The following is a 25,880-nucleotide window of genomic DNA, read 5'->3' as shown; positions in this document are numbered from 1 at the left end:
ATTATAACACAAATTAATTTCAAGAATTACTCAAAGAGAGATAAAACCAATGATAATATTGAAAAGATGTGATAATTCAAGTGATCTAATTTTATTTCAGTTTTCATGTTGGCAATACATAGTAGTGTATAAGAGAGAGAAAACCAATAATAGTGTTGAAAAGAGGTATCAATTAATCTCATTAAAAAAAAGTTGTCTTGTTTAATGGTAGAAGTAGTAGTGGTGTAGTGGCTCATTGATCGCCATCATTTCAGATTTGATATATTCTTCAACTCTCAACTACCATATAGCTACTTCTACTTCTAGTAAGAGCAACTAAACCATATATCAAGAGAGAGAGGTTGCTTAGTTGCTCACTAGCTCACTACTTTCTTTATCTTTTCTTGCTCATCACAAATTTCATGCCAATTTAGAACATGGAAGAAGTTGATCACAAATCAAACCACAAGTGCAAATTCTGCCGCAAAATGTTCCCCTGCGGGCCGGTCCCTCGGTGGCCACATGAGGTCTCACTTGATCACCTCCAACGACGAACCATCATTATGCACGAAGAAGAAGAAGAAGACGAAGAAGCGATCTCAAAGGTACTCGGACGAGTCCTCCCTTGATCTCTCCTCCTCCGAGCAGGAGGAGGTCGCCTTCACCTTGATACTCCTCTCCATGGATTGCACCAATTCCGACTCCAACAACAATAACAGAATCAAGAGCAACCGGAATGATCAATCCGAGGATAACAAGTTTAGGTGCATGATTTGCAACAAGGCCTTCTCGTCATACCAAGCATTAGGTGGTCACAGAGCAAGCCACAAAAAGTTCAAAGGTTGTTGTGCTCCGACAACAACAAATCCACCTCACAATCTTCAAGATTGCAAGAAAAGTAAAGATCATGAGTGCCCAATTTGCTTCAAGATCTTCCCATCAGGCCAAGCATTGGGTGGTCACAAAAGATCCCATTTGATCACTGATCAGCCCAAGATCAATCCCACTGGCCATCTTCGTGTCGAAGAGACACAAGCTCCACAAGTTCGACGTTTTCTTGACCTCAACTTGCCTGCCCCGGTCGAGGAAGAGTGCAACGTTGAGTTGAAGCCGTGGTGGATTGGCGCGGCTCGGCCTAATCTCAGGCTGAAATATGTATAGATTCATTCATTTTTGTCATAATATTATTACTATTGAAATGCTTTTTTTACTTGTTATTAAAGCAGACAGGTTGTTGTTCAATTTTGTCTACTCTTTAAAAGATTGTGATGTAGTAATTATTTTGACTTGGGTGGGAAGGGAAAAGGGTCTTTATCGTGTTCGAGTCATGTTTTTTTATCATCCGGCCGATGTTAGTATGTGTTTATACTGATGAAATGAAATACGAGACGTGATAGGAAATTGGGTCGTGTATTGTAATGGAGAGGAAAGGGAAAGAAGGGTTTAGTTTGACGTGGGTGGGAAGGAAAATGGGTGTCTATCGTGTATGAGTCTCATTTTTTAACATCCGGCCGAGAATGTTGATGTTAGTATGCGTATGTACCGATGAAATGAAATACGAGATGAGAGAGGAAATTGGCAGTTTTATGTGTACTTCATTGACCATATACCCACACATTTAAATGTCATTAATATTATAACACCACTTGTCTAAATTTATGTGGAACCGAATGTGTGATGTCCGTCACTTTTTTCAATAAAGTATAGTTCGATCGAGAAGGTATATACGATATTAATATAAAATTTTAATGATAAGTATACCTATATACAATTTCGTGTGAGAGAAAAAAATGTGGATGCATCGAACAGTACAATTCAACTCCTTCGTGATGTGACTGATAGTTAATAATTTACGTGATCGGTAGGGAATATGGAGAAAACTCAAAATTTTGAGAGTAAGAGATATTTATATAGTACTACCACCCTCAATGTGATTGATTTATCGAGGATCTAAATCGTTTGTTTTTTCTTTATTTAATTAGTTTTCTAAATGAAACGTAAAAATGGTGTAGTCGTATAGTGGTATTTAGCCCAATAATTCATTGAACAAGCCCCTAAAAGGGTCATGTATAATCTAGGTGAATACCCATAATATCATATAGGCCCAGCAAAGCTATTTATCGCTAATTAACTCAAATTCTTTGGTGAAAATTACAGTTTTATTCCATAAAAATGTTAAATCCATGCCTCATATAATCAACAGACAATGTACGAGTAATATACTAATATTCTGAAAAAATGAAAAAAAAAATCCAATTAACAAATAGACAAGTGTTGAACACCCGAGTCCAGTGATTTAAATTTATTCAGTTTGATGGACAAGTAATAATGAAATATAATATATGATAAGTAAATATTATCCAAGACTATATTATTATTTAGTTACTAAGATTATATCAAAGATAATTTTAATAAGATATTTGATTAATAAGATAAATAACAAAATTAGATTGAGTTGATATGATAAATTGTGAAATTATTTAAATTAAATAATGAAATAATTGAATAATAATAATTTAATCAAATCAAATAATAATAATTTACTAATTATAAATATTTAACTAATTAAAGAATTAAAATATATTAATTAATTATCTAATTAAATCAGATATTATATACACTAATTTAACCGTTATCCATCGAGAAATAACTCGAGGCTTGGAGAAATCAATTAATCAAATTGGAATTTACCTTCAAAACGTCCCCTTCAGCCAAATTGGTAGGAATAAAATTTGTTTAATTTATTTATACTCATTTCATCCCATAAAATAGCTTATTTACATTTTCAATATGTCACACAAAAATAAATTACGCATAAATCCAGTCAATAAATCACGCAGTATATATCGTTTTGTGGTGCTAACTGATAGACCAACTGCTACCACCGCTACTTGGACTTTCGACGGCGGCGGCGATGATGATATATATGGAGGCCGTCGTCATCAAACTCCCCTCCTCCCTCCGCACCATCCACCCCAACCATAACCGCGCTCTCCGCACCGTTCCCGTCGCTTCCTCCTACGCCGCTCCCTCACCTCTCTCAACCGACCCGTATCCCTCGCGCACCTCACCCGCCCCGACTTCCCCATCCTTCACCAGGTACTACTTCCACTTCCTGAACCCTCAATTTATCAACACTTGTTTCAATTTTTGAGTGGGAACATTTTTTTATTGCGCAGGAGGTGAATAGAAAGAGGCTGCAGGTGTATTTAGATAACGCCGCCACGTCGCAGAAGCCGGCGGCGGTGTTGAACGCCCTGTGGAATTATTACGAATCGTATAATTCGAACGTTCATCGCGGAATTCACTATCTGAGGTGAGTTTTTGGGGGGGAAATTTTTATCGGCGAAGGTGTGTGGATTGTTTCAGTTGGTTTGTTTTGGTGTTGTTGTGTAGTGCAAAGGCGACGGATGAATATGAGCTGGCGAGGCAGAAGGTGGCGAATTTTATAAACGCGTCTGATTGTAGAGTGATTGTGTTTACGAGAAATGCTACTGATGTCAAGCTTTATCAAACCGACCATTGTGAAAATCAGAGGTAAAATGTGAGGAGATGGATGAAGATATGATAGAACTCCGTAGAAGGAGATGAAGAACATATTTATAGAGGAAAACTGCTGATTTCTGTTGCATGGGAAGAAGAAGCGAATCGAAAATCTGTATTGACTACATTGTGAATTGTTGTTTGTTGGGAAATAAACACAGGCAATCACGAATATGAAAGAGAATGAACACAAGAAATTGTTTACCCAGTTCGATACAATGTGTATCTACGTCTGAGGGCGATGCCAAGCCAGGGATTTCACTATATAATTTCAGGATGATTTAACAATGAGGGAGCACCTCTATTTATAAGTAACTAGAGAGCCCTAATTCTAGTCAAACTAGGAAACATATTCCATAAGGAAATATCTTTTAAGGAATAAATCTATCACAAGGAAATATACTTCAAGGAAACAAATCCTAAACATGGTAGGAGATATTTTAGGCTCCATAATTAACAATCTCCCACTTGGAGACTAACAACTCCTAAACAACCAATTCCTCGTGATCTCATCCCTTCATCCGCTTAGCATCGCCTAACCTTCTCTTCAAGTTCCAAGGCCAATTGAAGCTATGCATAGCTTCAATTTCTCTAAGGTCACCACCTTAGTAAACATGTCTGCAGGATTCTCACTTCCAAGTATCTTCACAAGTTGCAGGATTTTCATCTCCACTAGGTGTCGGATGTAATGATATTTCAACTCCACATGCTTTGTCCTAGAATGAAACGCTGGATTCTTCGCCAAGAAAATAGCACTCTGACTATCACTGTAGAGTATGCTACTCTTGTTCTCCTTCCCAAGTTCATCTAAGAAACTCTGCAACCACACCATCTCCTTGCTTGCCTCTGTCGCAGCTACATATTCAGCCTCCGTAGTAGACAAAGCAACAGTCTTCTGCAACTTAGAAGTCCATGAAATAGCAGTACCACCATAAGTAAATACATACCCGGTTGTGCTTCTTCTCCATTATCGGATCTTAGACACTTCACCTTCATCCCGGTTTCAGTTTCAACAAGGGCTTTCCATTTCCTGAAAGCGTCAAACGCATCGGATTTACTCTTCAGAAAATAAACCCATAGCTTTCGAGTAGAGTCGTCGATGAAAGTCATATAATATTCAGAGCCTCCTAAGGACTTCACAGGTGCTGGTCCCCATAGATCAGTGTGGACCATCTCCAACTTCTGTGTCTTCAATTTTCTGCCTCCTCTTGAGAAACTCACCCTTTTCTGTTTCCTAAACACGCAATCCTCGCACAGGCCAACTTCAACAGTTTTCAAGCCAGGCAGTAAACCTCTTGAGCACATTATCTTCATCCCTTTCTCGCTCATGTGGCCAAGACGACAGTGCCACAAATCTGCATTATTTGCCTCACTTGCAATATCAATGCAATCTTTGGAGTTAGTTGTGGTATACAACGTACCCTCATTCTTACCTCGAGCTACTATCATAGCTCCCTTGGTAATCTTCCAATTGTTGCAGCCAAACGTCACGGTGTACCCTTCTGCATCAAGCTGCCCAATCGAAATCAAACTTCTCTGCAATCCAGGAATGTGTCTAACTCCATTCAGTTTTATTACGGATCCATTGGACGTCACTACCTTCACGTTTCCCTTTCCCACGATATCTAAGGGCTCGTCATCAGCCAGATGTACCTTCCCAAAATCGCCAGAAACGTAGTCTTCCATTATTTCCACATTGCTGCAGGAGTGAAACGACGCCCCAGAATCCAATACCCACGATTCCATCGGACTATTGACGCTCAAGACCAACGCCTCGCCATCGTCATCAGACATGGTAGCGTTTGCTGTCTTCTTGTCCTTCTGATCCTTATTCTTATACTTCTTCGGTGCCTCACATTGATTTCTAAAATGCCCAAACTCATCACAATTCCAGCATTTAACTTTATCCAAATCCTTCTTGGATTGACTCCTTCCTCTGGAATTTGATCTTCCATGATTTTGCTTTCCCTTCGATCTGCCTCTCTGTTCTGTATTCAGTGCTGATCCCGAAGTAGAAGATCCTGATTCTCTCCGGCGAACTTCCTCACCAATCATCAGATCTCTTACTCTGTCAACTGTTAGTTTTGTCTCTGCAGCAATAACTGCTGTCACTATGCCAGCCCAACTCTCAGACAGGGACGATAGCAAAATCAGGGCACAAATTTCATCATCGAATTTTATATTAACCGAGTTCAGTTGCGAAGTAATCATGTTGAACTCGTTGAGATGTTGTTGCACCAGCTTTCCCTCTTGCATTCTAAAATTAAACAATCGTCTAATCAGATGTACCTTGTTTGCCGTTGATGGTTTCTGATACATGTCCTCCAAGATCTTTATCATCTCCTTTGTCGACTTTGCTGCAGTCGTGTGATAAGCCACATCCTTGGACAACGATAGCCTAATCGCGCTCATCGCTTTTCTGTCCAGCAGCTCCCACTCCTCATGTTCCATCTTTTCGGGTTTGGTTTTTAAAGGCTTCCAGAGATCTTTACCGTACAGGTAATCCTCAATCTGCATCTTCCAAAATCCGAAATCAGATCCATCGAACTTCTCTACAGCAATTTTCTCGTCGATCCCCATCGTGATTTCTGCCTCTTAAACCCTAGGCTCTTGATACCAGTTGTTGGGAAATAAACACAGGCAATCACGAATATGAAAGAGAATGAACACAAGAAATTATTTACCCAGTTCGATACAATGTGTATCTACGTCTGGGGGCGATGCCAAGCCAGGGATTTCACTATATAATTTCAGGATGATTTAACAATGAGGGAACACCTCTATTTATAAGTAACTAGAGAGCCCTAATTCTAGTCAAACTAGGAAACATATTCCATAAGGAAATATCTTTTAAGGAATAAATCTATCACAAGGAAATATACTTCAAGGAAACAAATCCTAAACATGGTAGGAGATATTTTAGGCTCCATAATTAACATTGTTTTCAAACTACACCAAGGTATGCCTTATATAGGCTTACATCTAACTAACTAACTCCTCTAACTAACTAACTCTAACAAGGCGATCAATTTGGTGGCGTATAGTTGGGGTCTCTCGAATCTCAAGGAGGGAGATGAGGTTTACAATTTTCCCTTCTACGACTGTTCGTTTCCTTTTCATAATTCAGCACATTGATGATTGTGAATTTGAGTTGATTTAGATGGCTGCTGGACATAAATTTTATCTTGTATTGTTGTGATAATAGATAGGAACTGAGTGCTTGAATTGTTAAAAACCCAGATTTTGTTGTTATTTCTCATCTATGCCTTGCACTGTCATTTGAACTCATTATAGGTGCTGCTGCAAGTTTCATATATGTGTGGGCGTGTAGCACTTGATCCTTGTGTGTTTTACCCTTTAAAACTGTTCCTCATGGTCTTTTTGCAATGAATATAACCATTGAGAATAATGGAATAAGGCAAAGCATGAATCACTGTGAAAATACGTCGAAATATTGCAATGCATAAGACCATTTTCCTTTTTTGCTTGTACTCTCTTTTTCTCGCTAAATCCAAACCTTTGTATTTCTTTGCTATGAGTTGGGCTAGCTAATGGAAAAATTCTTTTTTTTTGGTAATGCATGTTAATGGAATTCCATTTTAATGAAGGGTTTTAGTTGTATTCTGACTCAGGGAGTGACGCATAACCATTATGCGTCGTTAATAGAGAGACGCATAACCACCATCATGCGTCTTTATTTAGTGACGCATAAGGGTTATGCGTCATTAGGGAGTGACGCATAAGGGTTATGCGTCTTTTAACGACGCAAAATGGTTGTGCGTCATTAACCAAAGACGCATAAGGGTTGTGCGTCTTTTCGATTTTGACACATTAGTGCCTAACAAATCTATCATTCCTACTATATTTCAAAAACTTAAAATTACTCGTCTTGAATTATTAAGAATGAAATATGCATATATAGATTAATTTTCATCGTTGGATTCTAGTCTGATTAGCCATAAAAGATAATATAAAACTTGAACGTTTTAGTTTGACAACTTCAATGCGAAAAAATATCAACCCAATTAACTTGCAATTAAAATAGGACTGATCCGAAATTCAATAAATTGGCTCGTTTGATATTTCTAATAGAATGGGAGATATATCTAGGAGTGGGTAGGTACGGTATACCTTACCGAAACCATCATACCGTATACCTTACCGAAAATTCGATATGAGAAAAAATCATACCTTTACCTTACCAAAATTTTCGGTATGACAAATTTCAATATCGATACCATACCTTATTTTCAGTATGTCGTATCTAAATTCAGTATACCGTATTTTTACGGTATACCAGAGTTTTACGGTATATCGGACTACAATACGACATACCAAAATATCATTATTTTGTAAATAATTCTAAATACAAACACAAATGAAAATAAAATTTCAAAAATACTTAGAAAACGTGAAATTTAATCAAACTCAAACATATTCAATAAAAAAACTGCAACAATTAAACTCCACGCAATCACATAACGTTCAACGATATTTGTTTGGAACTAATTTAACTAAAATCTTATATTTATTTGAAACTAATTGATTCAACGATACCAAGTTTTCCTAATTGAGTTTATTTGATTTTATATTTACATGATTACCCGACAACTATAATGAGGCAAGCTTTGATTTCTACATGTAAATATTTATTTGTTTGGTAAAAGTATGAATTTACTTGATATAATTTGGCGTATATTGATATCGGTATATACCGAAAATATAATTTTCGGTATATACCTAAAATTACGGTATACCCCGGTATATGAAAATTCATACCGTTACCGTACCGAAATAAATCGGTAAGGTGTGATACCTTACCGAAAATTGCGGTATACCGAAAATCCGATATTTTCGGTATTTTTTCGATACGGTAAGTGCGGTATTTCGGTATTTCGATATTTTTACCCAGCCCTAGATATATCACACTCGGATAGTGATAAAATGCAAACTCTATTTATTGTACAAACTCCAAACTCTTCAATACAATGTCAACACAACATTAACAGAATGTCAACATAGTATAAAAGTTCAAGATTTTGATGTCAATACCTTGTCAATACAATGTCAACACAACACCTTATACAATATATAGAGTTTGTATTTGATCACATCTCTATCCAACCATATATGTTGTGTAATTAGATTTTATAAATGATAACTAAACATGCAATTTGTGTTAGTGGGGACCCATAATTGTTTAGCGTTGATATAGGCATGCATTTTGTAAATGAGTGTGGGAGGCCCCCATTAAAATAAATTCCATAAGTGTATAGAATAGTTTGGTGCAACCCTTAATATTTGAAGATGGCACATAAGGGTTATGCGACATTAAAGAGTGACGCATAAGGGTTAGGCGTCATTAGGGAGTGACGCATATATGCGTCTTTTAACGACGCATAATGGTTGTGCGTCATTAATCAAAGACGCATAAGCGTTATGCGTCACTCCTTCATTAAAATGGAATTCCATTAGTGTCCTATAACAAAAATAGAAAGAACTCGCTAGCTAATAAGTAATGATTCGCATTTTTCAGGTTATACTTACCATTGCTGAACATCACAGTGCTATTGTTCCTTGGCAATTTGTGGCTCAAAAGACTGGTGCAGTATTGAAGTTTGTAAGTTTAAGAGAGGATGAAGTTCCAGATGTAGACAAGCTAAGAGAAATGATCTCAAAGCAGGCGAAACTTGTCGTTGTTCATCATGTCTCCAATATGCAGGGTTAGTGAATTGCTAACTTTGATTTTGCACGGTTCATGGAATTTTTTGGACTTCATCAACTTGTATGCATGAATGTAACCACCTTTAATTGGTGTTATGACCAGAATTCTCTTGATCTAATTGTAGTGTCATTTTTTGTGCTTGTACATTAGACCTCTAATATCAATGCATAGCTGTTGGTTTGCTTGCTAATGTAGGATTCTTACTAAAGCAACATTTTGGTCTCCTTGATTTCTGGTCCTGTTTTAAAAATTTTGGTCAGCTAGGATCGCTTCTATTTCGTTGGAGTCGACATGTCATACTGAAATCAAGGCCCGATCGATTTTGTAGATGTTTGCACTTGGTAATTACTTAAAATTATAGTATGAAGTTTACTCTGACAAGATGCTACTATTTCTGTTCAAGAGCCTAAATAACAGCTCTTATGCATGACAAGTTCTCCTAATTCTTCTGGCTTCCGCCTTTCCCACAGCTTCTGTTCTCCCAATTGATCAAGTGGGCTCATGATGTTGGAGCCAAGGTGCTTGTTGATGCTTGTCAAAGTGTTCCTCATATGGTGGTTGACGTGAGGAGCCTTGATGCTGATGTTCTGGTTGCTTCTTCCCATAAGGTGAAGTCCTTTCCGACCTTCCCATCTGCATTAGAATTTAAGTCAATATCAATATGTGTTAGCTCTCAAGTCTTATAAATCAGTGTTTGAAATGAAGAATTAATCATGCTTCAGATGTGTGGGCCTACAGGCATTGGGTTCTTATATGGTAAAAGTGAGCTCTTGTCTTCCAGCCTCCTTTCTTAGGTGAGTTATCTCTTTTCCTTTTCCTTTTCCAGTGAGTCTTGTATTAGTATTTTTAGAATTTCTCTCTAAACTTCTTACATATTATCAGGTGGTGGTGAAATGATTTTTGGATCACTCAACCTATGCTGAACCTCCATCTAAGTGAGTGTCTTATGTGTCGATAGATCAACACTATTAGATGAAGCCTGTAACTCCTTGATATCGTACTTGCATGCTTATTCAGTATATAAGCTATCGTCGTGACGAGTATTTAAGTTGATCATATCTTCAAGAAGACTACTAAGACCCACACCATCAACAATGAGCACTAAGTTTTTTGTTTCGCTTTGCTAGCGAATTATGTATGATCGAATGAGCTCAGTACCCAGCGTCCGTGTCTAAGAAACGTGACCAGAGCAGCATTATACTCTTTCAATGTGGAAGGTGTTCATCCAACCGATATTGCAACTTTTCTCGACCAACACACTCTAAACTGTCGTATTTCGACTCTCCAGCATATATACATATCTCCATTCTTCTACCTTGTACTATTTGTTTTCCTTCTCCAGCAATTAGATCAGGTCACCATTGTGCTCAGCCTCTTCACCGGTACCTTGGGGTGAACTCGAGTGCTCGCACTAGCCTTCATTTCTACAACACAAAGGAGGATGTGGATGACTTCACCAATGCCCTCTCCGACACCATCGACTTTTTTGCATCTTATAAGTAGGATAAATGATGTAGAAGAAGACAGCTTTGAATAATGTTGATAAACTATTATGTATTTCTAAATAAGGAATAACAAAAAAGTAACAAGTTTATGTTTCGAAATAACATACGTGAAACTATTTTGGAAGGTTGGATTGTGGATGGAGGAATTGCGTCAAAGTTCAGTGTGATGCATTGCAAACTAATTTTTTCGTTTTTTTGAGTTATTTAAATTTTGTAATCCCACAAAACTTTTTATGTATAAAAGTTCACCAAATGAAAACATCAATAGAAGTATAATTTTATTTTCTCAATTGAAACCTAAAATCTGATTAGCAAAAATACTTAAGATTGATATAATATAAATTGTATTACCAATTTAATTTATTAAAAATAAATTTATTAAACAATAATTTATGTGTTATGATCATAAAAACAATATATATAGTGATTATTAATCGCCAAACAAAAAAACTAGTAGCAGTAATTTTCTAGATTGAAGTAGTAGTAAAATAAAAAATTTGCTCTTATTTATCATTATCGTTTTATAATAATCTTGAAACAGAGAATCTGTAGAGAACATGAATTAACTCCATAAAATCCGGTAAAAGTTTCTGGGAGTAAGAGCATCTCCAACGACGGCGAGTGGACCGGCTAGCCGATTTCCGGCGCTCGCCGGTTCACTCGCCGAACCATTGTAACCGGCGAGCGCCATTTCGGCAAAAAAATCGGCGAGCGCTGGCCGATTCGCTAGCCGGTCCGCTCGCTGCCATTGCAGGCTCCGGACCGGCTAGCGATCGGCGAGCAAATTTTTATTTTTTTTTAAAATTTTCGAAACACTATATATACGCGATTTGCACGTCATTTTCATTCGCACCACTTGTTTTAACGAGTACTCTCTCTATCTTAATTTCTGTACAAAATCAACAGCCGTTTTGTGGATGCTCTTAAGATACGGCAGTGTGAAGGCTATGTGAGGGCTATGTGATGTCCAGTCTCATTGTGGATGCTCTTAAGATCCATGTTTTTTTGGCCCAGGTTCAGGCATCTGTATTAATATTAGATATACTTAAGGGTTCTCAAGCGCTAGAGTGGTAATTGAGTCTTCCATGACACATTCTTTGAACTTATATATTTATTTGTCTAACCCAAAAAAACCTTTAATTATAATGTTAGAATTGTCAACAACATATTAGTTTGATATTGGTCATTTTAGGTTAAGTCCACAAGGATTTGTTTTTGGGTATCTCCCAAATGGCCTCAAACTAACTAACGCAAAATTCAATGCCGCTAAATTACCATACCCCCCCCCCCCGCCAATTCTTGATCCACTGCCGCGCCTAGTTCGCATAAGGTATTGCGATGCCTCAATCTTAGGCATCAATATACATAGTAATTTGGCTATTTAATTTTCACTTTTAAATTCTCTAGTTCTTGTCTACTAATGCATCATATATAAAACATATTTAAATTTGGAAAACTACAGTTTAAGGCTATGGTTTAGTTGTTATTTATGTTGGTGAGTTTTCTTTCATCATACTTACTATTATGGAGTATTTAAATTCTCAAAAATATGCCCTTATCCCAAATGGGTCTCCTTTAAATAGGCTAATGGTACGCCCCGATTCGTGGGTCTCTCGCCCCGCTCGCCCCAACGCCCCGCGCCCCGGATTTGACCTCATAGCCCCGGGTCGCCCCAACGCCCCGCGACCCTAACAACACTGCCTAGAATAGATTGATACACTTTCATTGTAAACATGAAACAATATGAAAGGAGATTGTACATGAATAACCTACACTGGAATAGACACTTGCACAGAAACTTCCAATGTCTCCAAAATGCGTAACGGTTACCTTTAATAATACTAAGTCAATGGTCAAAGTCTGAGACTCTAAGGCCTCAGCCTTCAAAATGTTGTGAAATGGAGTACTATATCAATCACGCATTTGATAAATTTCAGTAAAGATCTGAGTCAAAATGTCAAGGGTTTATGATTTATGGGAGAAATTGGTTGGCGCTGTTCTCGACAGGGAGAAGTTCCGGCAACTTGCCCTTCGCTCCAGCTGCTCCAGTTTTTCCGATTACTCCCCGCGCTTCAGTTTTGGTATGATTTTAATATTAATGTGTGAATACTGAAAGATCAAATAGAATCTTTCATTCACAATTCTTGTTATTTTTCTGGAAGCAGTCTTCGAGGTGCAGGGATTGACCGAGTCTCTCGAGGGTATGGCGTTGAATCGGACGTCTTGATCAAGCAAAAACTACTCTGCATATGGCTATGGACAGGCTCCAAAATGAGCTGATCCACATACTTGTGCAGAACAGACAGTGCTTCGAGCACGAGTACCTCCTCGCTCCCTCTTATCGAAGGGTTTCCAATAAACGACGACTCGATCGAGGACGTGTCTCTCAAGGGACATACGGGTTCGGAGACCGAGGATTGTGCAATGGATCTGATCCACCTGGATGTGGTCCCTCAAATTAAGTCCATCGTGGATACAATGTTTTCGTCGGGCTATGGTCAAGAGTTCTGTATGGCCTTCACCGCCTTCTGGAAGGATGTATTCGTGGAGCACTCGATGATCCTCTATGTGGAGCAGCTCAGCAGATGGAGTGGAAGCACATGAACTCGAGGATCAGGAAATGGCACGTAGCAATGAGGAGAATCATCGGCGTCTATCTTAGCAGTGCAAAACGGCTGTTTGACCAAGTTCTCGGAAAATACGGCCATGTCAGCTCAGCTTGCTTGCTCGAGGCTTCAAGGGGGCCTCTCTTCTGTCTCTTGAATTTCGGCCATGCTGTTTTGATTGGACCCCACAATCCCGAATGGCTCTTCTGCTTGCTCGATATGTACGAGGTTTTAGCTGATCTCATGCCGGATTTGGATGCTCTGTTCCCACAAGAGGCGGAGTCGTTAATCAGGATCGAGTTCCACGAGCTTGTGTTGGAACTAGGAGAATCGGTTAGAACCATTCTCGAGGAGCTCGGAAATCGCATTACAACATGCACTTCCACTACCCCTTTCCAAAATGGAGGGATTCACCACTTAACAAAGTACCTCGTCAACTACATCTTGTGCTTCGCTGAATACGAAGATACGCTTCATTTGCTTCTTCAAGATGAAGAGCACGGCCGAGAGCATGGAGATGAAGAGCGGAGCACAGGTGGATCCCAATCCCTCCTGTGCCTTGGCAACGTACCTGCAGTCACTCACATCGATTTTTGAAGCAGCCTTAGACAAGAAATCGAGTTTATACTGAGATTCTTCACTGAAGCATATTTTTTTGATGAACAATATCCACTATATGGTTGAGAAGATCAAGAAGTCAAAAATCTGCCCCTACTTCGGGGATGATTGGATCAGAAAACACATTGTGATGTTCCGGCAGCATGCAGTGTACTACCAAAGAGCGACATGGAGCTCTTTACTAACCTTTCTTCGTTATGATGGGATAACCAGGAAGGCAACTCTAAAGACAAGATGCCAAGAGTTCAACGCTGCTTTTGAGGATCTGTACAAGAGCCAGACAAGATGGGTTGTCCCAGATCCTCAACTTCGTGAAGATGTGACAATAGTTTCTTCCAAGACGGTTATCCAAGTGTATCGCAACTTTGTCTGTATGATCATCAGTTCTATTGGCAAAAAGCACATCAGTACACCGAACAGGAGTTGGAATGTACGTCATGGATCTTCTTGAAGGATCATCGAAGTTACTGAGCCATTCTTGGAAGAGGAGACATGGATGGCTTCAAATGCTTACAATTTCCTAGTTTTAAACAATCTTTTTGTCTGTTGCTCTGTAGTATGCATGTCGTCTCGACTGCTAACATTCTGAATTCTATGGACAAAAGATTTGTAGTAAAATAACAACATAGAATTTACTTTCATGAGCTCACTCTCGATATGCCTCTGAATGAGATCGCCTTCTGACTACCGTTGTGCTCCATCGCCAATCAAGTCTGCGATATGTCAAAGAAACACAGAAAAGGGTACTCTTTCAAAATAGTAGAGAAACCATCAAAATCATATTTACAAGCCTGAAAATATCAATCAATGTACCATTTCCTTGCAGTATCAAGTTTCATGTTCAAGGTTAGATGTATTAGCATGTCTATTAACATCTAAACATCACTCTTAAAGCAAGCAAAAGTTCCAAAGTTTTCATTCCTAGTTAATTTAAATTGGATTGCTCCTGCACCATTCTGTAACATAATCCCGTTCATTGCCCTGTTACAATTATTAGTCTTCGGCAACATAAATAAAAGGAGCCAATAGCAAGAGTATGCAGCAGCAATGAAATGCCCCTGAACTAAAGAGTCTAGAAACTATCTTACCATTTCTAGAAGCAATTCCATGGGTCCTCCTGATTGTATGTCAAACTAATTCATGGGTGATAGTGATCTAGCAGTTCCTGATTCTGACGACCCTGTCCTAGATTGATCGTTTCATTTCAATGTCGAGGAAGTATAGCACAGACTCACAACCATTAAAGCCAGAACATTATGCTACTAATTCGAACGTCATCATATGTTTCCTCATACCACATATCAATTACTACATAGCAAGGGTGTGGAATTAAATGTTATGCGGTATTACTAATATATTATCATCATACGATTTGATAAGACAATGTCACGGGACCATAAAACTTGTTGCACCTCAGCTCCCTGGCAACAGAACTGGTCATTTATAATGACAAAACCCAAGCTAAGTAGTATAACTCAGTGACTAAATATGCAAATTGTGCATATGGTAATATTTCACATTTAATTATCGAAAGAATGCGAGAATATAAAGTATTATATTTATATTTGGGCTTCTCAAATTAAAAGTAGAGTCCAAATGTTTTTTTTAAATGGCTTGGGGCCATAACCAACTAAATAATTATACAAATTGGGCTTGCAACCAAATGAGCCCAAATCAATTAAATTAAATTGTGGGAACAAGCCCAACACTTTTCCTTCCTCTTCTCCTCCTTCTCGGCTGATTTCTTCTATGGACTATGGAGACTCTCCATTTTCGAACTCTTTCACCTTCCATATTCCATAATCAATTCTACAAAACCAAGAGTCACCCATGTTATAAATTATGTTCAATCATCTTTCCACTACTCTTCTACTTCAACATTTCAAGAAAGAGAAAAAATTGAGAGAGAGGGCCGAAAGATGGATTTGGATCCCCTGCTGTGGCTGATAGCACAGCAGGGGATGTTGTTACACTCATTTCATTATTTTAATTTAAAATTATAATATTAAAATATTAATATATTTTATTATGAAATAATATGGTGTGTGTGTAAATATTGGCACAGCCCCTGCTGTGCACATCAGGGGATCCTTGCCCCCGAAAGATAGAGTGAGAGCAGAAGGAGAAAGAAGAGGAACTTCCACCATTCTTGCCCATCCACCATCAAGTTCAAATCCTTCTTTGAGGTATAATCCCTTCTTTTTGGATCATTGTATACATTGCATATCATCACACATGAACCTCCCACAAGAAAATTCAACAATTAACATAAATCAAACAATCCAACAATTGAAATTAATCGAACATTCGCCGTATGCGATCGAAAGTCCCAAAGAACGTAACTTGATAATAAAAATACACCTTGCGGGTCTTTTTGGAGTGTTTCCGGGCGGGTTCGGAATGGTTTCGGGGAGGAGGAAGCTGCCGGCAGCGGCGTTCCCGACGGAAACAGCGGCTGGCGGAAGGGAGGGAGCCGGCGACAGCAGCTGCGCTGTCCGGCGACTCCGGCAGCAGCTCCTCCCGGCGGCTGGACCTCTCTGCGACAGCAGCGGCGGCGCCTCCCCCGCGACAGCAGCAGCGAAGAAGAAGAGGGGTTGACCGATTGTGGAGGATGGGAGTATAATTGGATCATTTTCCTTTTGGGCTCTATTCTTTAATTAAAGTTGGGCCTCTCCTTTTGTTTTTTTTTTAAAATGGGCCTATTAAACTAAAATGAAATATTTTGGTTAGTTGAGCTCCAATTAAATTGTGTTGGGCTTTAAAACTTTAATTGGAGATATAAGGTGGGGGAATAAATCTTTGGGCCGATAATTAATCGTGATGAATATTTAATTAAATCCCGGAATTTTTTTCGAAGGGCGAATAATACTACCCCAAGTGCGAAGTAAAAATATTACGAAGAGAAATAATTGCGATAAATTAAGTATGCGTTTAAATAATTTTAGGAAATTTATTTCCGACATCATGGAAAATACGAGGAGCCAACGGAGGAAAGAACGAGCGTAAGCGGCCGACCGACGTCGCGTGCCGAATAATAAAAAATGCACGAAAACCGAGAAAACAAATTAAAAGATTTTAATTAGAGTGCATGCCTTCGTTACCGAGATTTGATGTGAACTTTATGTATTTTCCGAAAAGGTGGTTCGCACGCACTCTAAAGTCGGAACGAGAAGCTATTTAAGGAAATTCTAAGATTTCGAGGTGGGCTTTATTACCTAAGTTCTTTTATGTTGAAATGATATGTTTATGGTGAAATAAAGGTGGTTTTAAATAGTATGTCATGCCGTATTTTATGTTTTGAAATTGCTTATCTGATTGTCTATTAGGATAATGTCCTACTAGACTTTGATGGTTAACGAATTCGGGTCTGACTAGGGAGTGAGTCCCTACTCGGACTAGTGCACTGATGAGGATCGTGAGCCGTCTTCTAAGTCGGCCGGTCCAGTGATCGAGTTTGTGGCCACATTCTCGTTTCACATGATGGTTCAGATATGGTACATGATGGAGGATGACGATTGCCTGCAGGCATAATTTTATTTAAGGAATGATTTAGTGTTTCTCGGTCTTTTAAAGTAAAACCCGAGTTTCACTCAATGATGGCTTGACATAACTTAATCGATAAATGTATTTCGGGCATGAGTTCACTGAGTGCATTAAGTACTCAGCCCCTGCATATGTTTTCCCTATGTGCAGGTTGAGCGAGGTCGGGAGGCAGAGGATGTTGAGCAATGAGCCAAGAATTGTATTCAATAACTGTTCCGGTTACTACCATGTCCTCAGACATAGTAGTAGTTAGACTCTCAATTGCTTCCGCTACTCTACGTTTTAAGAATTTCTTTTTATTTCCTTTGAATTGTCAAACTATGTTATTCACGTTATGTACTTTCGGGATTTGAAACTTTGTTCGATAAATGAAATTTCATCTTTGGATCGATATGTCGTATTTCCTTGATTGCTACCCCCTTGTTCCCCGCTTCTTAATTCCCCCACTAGTCACGATTCCATGTGCTTCCTATTCTTAGGAAGTGTGGTCGTGACAAACACCCTCGTGGAATGAGGATAGAAAACTGATGTGTATGATCTCTGTATCACCAGGAGCCTCCCTGATCTTGAGAAAACACAGCTGGAGCCATCAAGACTTCTCAGGCCCCAGCATCCTCACCAAAAAGTCCTCTTTTGTCGGGAGCTTTGTCTCCATTCCTGAAATTCAAGCTAGAAACAAGATTTTGAAACACTGTGGATTACTAGATGAGGAATATCTTGTCCTCTTCACTCAGAACTATAAGGATGCGATGATGTAGGTTGGAGAAAGCTACCTCTTTTTCAAGGGGAACGCGGAGAATTCGCAACCTACAAGGAATCGAGAGTGATTGTGGCACCAGAATCTTGGTTGGATTTGAGGATCAAGGGTTCACAGAACTCATGGCTTGTTTTCCTACCTGGTCGAAGTAAATGGAACGCGATACTCCATGCATTGGATTTCAGAAGCTCATCAGAACTCATGGCTTGTTCTGCTTGATGCTACAGCATTGGTTATAGGTGAAGATCAGCTGCATCTTGCACCAGATTTTGTGCTATGCACATGCTCATTCTTCAAAGCTTACCTGCCTCTTGGTAAGAACAAAATCCTTCGACATGTCGGCCACTTTTGCAGCAGCAAATGAGTGAAGTTATTTGTATAAATATGTAAGAACATTTAAGTTTTAGCTATCAAGTAAAAGAACATTTGATGAAAATAATTCTCCTGACTAGCTTGCTCAAAGCAGCACTTTTTTAAGGTAACTCAAACCAACTTAGGGCAATAAAACAACCAGCAGAATGTTGACAGCATTCTTTTATATCTGAAGAAATTTCCTCTCAAGATCTTAATTTATCTATGAATGTGGAGAAAAGTGATCACTTGATCTTCATCTCCCTTCAATGCATGAGTCATTTATCACAATCACATTGGTGCTTGTATATTTTTTTATTATACTCATAAAAACAAAAATTTACCAAAATTAGTACTAGTATTCTATTTATTCTATACAAATAAAGACTAAATTTTTTAATCCCTTTGTCCCATCTCTATACAGATATTTGGGACGACACAAATTTTAATGCATAATTGATAAAGTAGAAGAAATACAGAAAGAAAAAATTATTGAAAAATAGAGAATAAGGTCCAGCTCATTAAAGAGAAAAAAAGTTACCAAAAATAGAAGTGAACTATTTTTACGAGATGAACTAGAAAAAATCTCTATCTTATGGGACGAATGGATTATATAATTTTACATACAAAAACCTTTCTTTCTCTAGATATAATCCTATTTTTGCTGTAGTATATCTTTTACAGAGATATTATTGGATTGAAGAAACATTAAATTGTGAGAGAAAGAAAAATTAATCAAATACTAGTACTATGATTCTCAATTATATAACGGTTATAAAAATCCATTAATTTTCAGGGGTATATAGGGAACTTCGGTCAGCGTCATACTTCGTTGACTTGGACCAATCTGCAATCCACAACTTGTCGAAAATTATTTTGCCCCTTTCCCCAATATAAAACCCTCACTTCGTCTTCAATCCGAATCAATTTTATAGATCCAGGCGAAGAAGTAAAGAAATCGAATTCTATCAGGAAATGGATGCTCTGGATTCAATTTTCGATCCACTGAGAGATTTCTCCAAGGACAGCGTTCGTCTCGTCAAGCGATGCCACAAGCCTGATCGCAAAGGTAATATTCCTCTTAATTTGATTTTAGCTTCTTGTTTTTTGGCGCGTGGTGGTTGAAGAACGAGAATTTTTACCTGATCTTTTGAAATTTGATTATCGTGTAGAATTCACCAAGGTAGCCACTCGGACAGCTATCGGGTTCGTCGTGATGGGCTTCGTTGGTTTCTTCGTCAAGTTAATTTTCATTCCAATCAACAATATTATTGTTGGTGCTACTTGAATTTTGTTCTTAGGTACATCTCCTTTCTCTAATTGCGGTTTTGTACTCATTTAATGTGTTGTGTCCCCGCCTTTTGATTTAGCCGTTTGCTCTTTCTGTTACTGTCGATATGAACTAGCTAGCGGTGGAGTGATTATTCGGAATAAATGAAAAAATCAATATGTGGTACATTGTCCTCAAAATTTTATGTTGTAGTGTGTTTGGTTCATGAGATTCAATCCCACAATTCAATCCTAGATGGATGGATAATCATGAGATAATTAGTCATAGCTAATCCCCGATGACTAAAATATCTCATAACTCAATCTTATATTATATCTTGATATTATTTTATCTAGGAAACCGAACACCACCTTAGAATATATGTGCTGAAGTTTGTCTAGTTCTAGTGCTTGCTATGAAACAAAGAAAAATAATATGCGATCTACGGAGCTTGAAGGCTTACAATTGTTTGAAGTGTCAGAAATTCTAGGAACTGTCAACTTAGATCGAAATAATGTAACAAGAAATTTTATAAGTCATAGATCAAGAGAAATTCCATGTGTGGTTAGCACTGGTATATATGGTGGAACTGTTTTTAGTTTTTACACCTTGACTTGGGGAGCTTTCTCATTCTTAACATGTTTGAAAGTGCCCCTTTTGGCTTTTTAGATACATTTTTTCTAGTAAACAATGAAAAAATGAAAGTCAAGGCTGTAGTATTTAAGAGGGAGTTCAAAGAATTTACCTTTTCATATTTATGAATTACTATTAGTTTTCTTACATGATGTATAGGCTAATTGGCCCTGGGGTGAAGTATATTTCTTGCTTGATTTGAATGGTGCAAGATTAGATACTAAGATTTTGTTAGTATATTCACAATATCTATAAGCCATGGAGGAAGCGTCACTTGTCAAAGCCATTGAAGAATAAATATATTGAAGCAATTCCTCATATGTTTTTTTTGTTTACTCTAAAGCTGCATTCGAACCTTGGATATCAGTAATATAAAAGAAAAATAATTGAAGAACAGCTAGAAGAAGATTGTATCTTGAGCAGTGAGGAAAAACATAATGCATGTTAGCTGGAAAATTGATGATTTTCACAATCATATTTTTCTTCAACTCAGAATACAAAGAACTGATACTTGGATGATGAATGCTGTTAAAAGCACTTTAATGAGATAAAATCATAATGTGGTAGGGTTTTGCATCAACAGTTGCCTCACAAGTTATATTGATTTGTTACTTTGTTGGTCATCACTCACTAAACATGCTCACTTACAACAATTAAAGTGGTTTGCACATATTATTAGGTTGTGTATAAGATTAGTCCCACTAATAGAAACAATTATTGGAAGTCCAGGCTTCTACAGCTAGAATGAGAACCCTGGTCAACAATCAGATAGCGGTGAAGATCGGTTGCTCGGAACATTATTTGATCAGTTTTGTCATATTGTAGAATTTCTTCTTATCTTATGCACCATATTGTGAACACCTCCAATACATTCTACTACTACATTCTGGTCGCCTTGTTGAGTTTAATTTTAGTTATTGTTTGAGGTATTTAAATAATTTTAATTATTTTATACAACTATATTATTATTATTATTTAGAAAAAATAATAATTAAGTAAATTTTTTTAATATAAATTAAATGGTAATCATACTTAATTATGTTGCATGATCTTTTAACATGCATGATAATTAATTTCTAGAATATTCATATTTTAAAAATAGAAAGTATGATGAGCATATAACACTACTTCAATAATTTGATTAATTAGTTAGTGTGTATTAAGATTTTAGTATTTTAAAGTATTTAATTTTTAGTTCATGATATTTAGTACATTTATTATTATTATTGTTTTGATCATACTTTTATTAATCTTTTTAATACTTCATATCATATATTAATTTTCTATATATTATTGTTATTGTTTTTTTACTTAACTATAAATAACACTTAAGATTAATTTATGTCAACAAACCATATTATTTAATCATCTTTTAAAATATTTTTTCAATGAACGGATAAGCAATTAAATAAACACATAATAGTATATGAATGAATTAAAATATAGAACTTCTTTGTGAGGCCTACTTCTCCATATTTTATTGGACAATGGTGAAATCCAATAGTTTTTGCCTTTTTAATTTGATCAATAGTCATATTTCCCTCTAAAATGATATTTCAGTTAATAGTCTTAAAACTCTTCTTTTATACTGTATTAACTAGTATCACACTCGTGCGATGCACGATCAAAATGATTTTCTATTTGCACAATTATAAAATTATGAATTCAAAATAAATATAGTAACGATTTATTATACCAATAAAAACTAATCCTATAATCAAAGAAGTTTCGAAACTAATAAATGCATCAAAAACACGTCAATTAAAACACGCTTGGTTATATTTCTCACTCTTGTATTGAAAGTCACGAGTGGTTAATACTTGGATCAAAGATCACGAATTCGAGCCTATCATAGATCGACCTTTAAATGTATGTTTACATTGAAAATTAAAATATATATATATATATAAAATTGCTTCATTGGAAAATATAAAAAGAAAGTAACAAAATAAAATACATTACTTCCAAAACACAAGCTCACTCAAGAAACTTGTACCGATGCAATATTACTATGGAAGTACAAATCAATTATATTAATATGAGATTAGCATCACAAAAGGCATATTCAGAATAGAGATGGCCATATTGCAAGTATGCTTTCTATATCCTTTCTATTTCAAACATCAGAAAAAGTTTTGCTCCTTTTTTACTTCTCACTCTACCTTTTCATATCCACGAGTGAAAATCTCATTAGTTGTCGCGCACTACTCGTATGCTCTCTCTATGTAGTTGTGATGCACCCATGAAACACAAACAAAAAAACCCATTTATGTTTCTCACTCGCCTTCTCCTTTTCGGCATCCTGTTGTTATTGAGTAAGTATCATTTTTATTGTGTCCATTTTGCGATTCTGCATGCATTTATAGAACTACGCCTTACCTCTAACTTTTTCTATCGTCCATGATAAAGTGACACTTTTAGATTAATAATTATAGTATAGTATATTTGAATGAATTTTAGGGAGTTTAATGTCATTTATTAAAACTTAAATTAATAATAAATTTCTTATAACTTTTTTAACCTTTCATTTTATTTGATAAGTGTCAAATTTTGTAGGATATTACCTCGTTGGCAAAGTGGAATATTATAACGTGTTATGTTAATTATTTCCAGTGGACACTATGTTGAAGAAGTAACGGCATCATAGACACAATAAATTCCAATGTGAAATATTAAAATATTTTTGTTTGAGTTTAAAGAATTATATCAGCCATATAAATTCCATATATTTCACTCTTCCAATAGAATTTACGTTATATATATATATATATATATACACGGTCCTGTTAGGTTGAGATTTTTGGGCCTAATTGAGAACTAAGATGCATTTTCAACCACTCATTCACAATTTTCGCGCGATGTCAACTACAGAGACATTATGTCAATTAGGGGGCATAATTGTCATTTTCGCGTGATGTCAACTAAAGAGACATTATGTCAACTATGATGTCAACAACAAACGTTATTTATATCAACTATTATGTCAACACCAACATTTTACAAATAATTAATGTCAACAAAAAATATTTTCATGTCAACGACCTATATTATTTATGTCAACAACAACGTTTTACATATATTATATAATATATGTAGATATATTTAGTTGACATTATATGTATGCAGTTGACATGGATTGTATATGTAATTGACATGGATTGTACACATAGTTGACATTATATGTGTACAGTTGACGTGAATTGTATATGCAGTTGACATTATATGTGTGTCGTTGACATGAATTGTATATGTAGTTGACATAGATTATATATGTAGTTGACATTATATGTGCGTGGTTGACATTAAAAAAGGGAGATAGCTAAATCTTGAATCTAACTCTTAGCAACCAATTTCCAAATGGGGAATATCACCAAACACCTAGAGTGCATTATGTTTAAGCTTGATTCCTCAATCCAGCTCACATCCAACACAACTGATAATCCAAACCCTAAAACTTCCAATTCCATAAACGAATCAATAATTAAGCTTGCAAAAAGTTCAAATCCTATAACATCCCCACCATCCCCGCCTTCCCGGAGCAATCCGACGCCTCCGCCTGCCCCCTCGACCTCCCCGAACAGCTCTTCCGCTACATCAAATCCGCATGTGGCGCCAACCCCCACCACCGCCCCGACCCCAATTACTCCCCCGTCCAGCTCCACCGCTCCCGCTGCTGCCCCATCTTCATCGCCTCGCTCTACTCCGCCACCGCATTGCGCCCCTCCGCCGCCGCCAAATCCCCGCCCTAGACGTTGGCCGCCCCCGCCTACGAGATGCCCGTGCTCCCCGACGACTCCAAGACTTGCGTCGATTCGCTGGAGAAGGCGATCGGCGGGAGGGGAATCGAGCTCTGCTGCCCTAACGACACGTGCGACATCGTTTACTGCTACTGCCCTAATTAAAATATGAAATTACCATTCTTCCATTTCATGATTAATTAATCTAAAAATATTTTCCATGTGGCAAATTCTAGACCACTCATGTAATAAAAATGAGTGGCTGATAATGCATCTTAATTCTCAATTAGGCTAAAAAATCTCAATTGATCACAACCATATATATATATATATATATAGAGTTGTGATCAATGTCGAACCAATTTTAAAGACCGAACTAGAGACCAAATCTGGGCAATTAGATCTAGTTTTTTTGATGAGATGTGCTGCTGTGTAAATTTTTCGGTCTTCATTACAAGCCCATTTTACTTCATTGTATAGGTTTATTACTCCATTCCGTACGTAATACCTTGAAACTACAACATGTTTTTACTTTCTTCCTGTAGGTTTTGAAATGATTCAACACATGTTTCATTTGAATTCATTGACCTGAGTTTTTACTTTATTTACATTAAAAAATGCAATTTATTCAAGTGCATTTATTACTTCATTCAGAAATATTATTACTTCATTGGATAAAGTTTTTACTTCATTCCAGTAGGACTTCAAATGCTTCTACACATACTTCATTCCAATAATTTATTACATCATTCCATGTGTTTATTACACCATATCGGCGTTGTAGCGGTGGTGATAGATATTGTAGAGAGAAAGAACGGCACGCAACGGCGAAACCGCATTTACGTACTGGAATGAAGTAATAATCCTACTGGAATGAAGTAAAAACCTACTGAAATGAAGTTAAATCTTCGTAACATGTTAGTATGACTTATTTACCTTCGGATGAATTAAAATAGGCTCGTGATGAAGGCGAAAATAATTGATAAATTTGTGCCTCTCATCCATAAAAAACAAGATCTAAAAACCCTAATTTGGTATGGTTCGGTGGTTCGGTCTTTAAGAGTGGATTTGTGAATAATGAGACTATATATATATATATATATATATATAGGGGTGCATTATATTGATAACCCCAATTTCCGTAATAACCCTATAACTAAATCTGGACCACACATATTTCTAATCATGCGGTTGAGATTCAAACTTAGATTTACTTCATAAAAAAAAGCGCGGGGGTAAAACTGTCATTTCGCTCATTTAATTTCGCAGCCGATAAAATGATACTTCGACCTATAAAATGACAAAACTATCATTATAAGCCAAAAGTATCATTCTATCCGGCAAAACTATCATTCTATCCGATAAAACTATCATTCTATCCGCCAAAAGTATCATTTTATCAACTCAAAAGTATCATTCTATCTGCCGTGAGTATCATTTTATCATTTTATCAGTCAAAAGTATCATTTTATCAACTCAGAGTATCATTCTATCCGGCAAAACTATCATTCTATGCAATAAACCTATCGTTTTATCATTTTATCATTTTACGTGATATTTGGCGAAATTCAGAGTATCATTTTATCAACTCAGAGTATCATTCTATCCGGCAA

At 37.0% G+C, this 25,880-nt stretch overlaps 3 protein-coding genes and 1 pseudogene across 3 annotated transcripts; all 4 read left to right on the top strand.

The window, feature by feature from the left end:
• The first annotated feature begins 247 nt into the window (after positions 1-247).
• Positions 248-1,206, top strand: LOC121784871 (zinc finger protein ZAT4-like). Its single transcript, XM_042183129.1, has one exon. The coding sequence runs from the start codon at positions 502-504 to the stop codon at positions 1,138-1,140; it is 639 nt and encodes a 212-aa protein (XP_042039063.1). The 5' UTR covers positions 248-501; the 3' UTR covers positions 1,141-1,206.
• A 1,690-nt stretch (positions 1,207-2,896) lies between these two features.
• Positions 2,897-10,750, top strand: LOC121784869 (annotated as a pseudogene).
• A 2,587-nt stretch (positions 10,751-13,337) lies between these two features.
• Positions 13,338-13,955, top strand: LOC121784185 (exocyst complex component EXO70E2-like). The gene has a single exon (XM_042182355.1). It carries the CDS (start codon positions 13,338-13,340, stop codon positions 13,953-13,955), a length of 618 nt encoding a protein of 205 aa, XP_042038289.1.
• Positions 13,956-14,034: 79 nt separating this feature from the next.
• LOC121784184 (exocyst complex component EXO70E2-like) lies at positions 14,035-14,427 on the top strand. Its single transcript, XM_042182354.1, has one exon. It carries the CDS (start codon positions 14,035-14,037, stop codon positions 14,425-14,427), a length of 393 nt encoding a protein of 130 aa, XP_042038288.1.
• Positions 14,428-25,880: the final 11,453 nt, after the last annotated feature.

Source organism: Salvia splendens, chromosome 21, assembly GCF_004379255.2.
Source record: "Salvia splendens isolate huo1 chromosome 21, SspV2, whole genome shotgun sequence".
In the NCBI taxonomy this organism is placed as follows: domain Eukaryota; kingdom Viridiplantae; phylum Streptophyta; class Magnoliopsida; order Lamiales; family Lamiaceae; genus Salvia; species Salvia splendens.
Note: the sequence above shows the minus strand (reverse complement) of the source record. Positions and strands in the feature narration are given on the sequence as shown.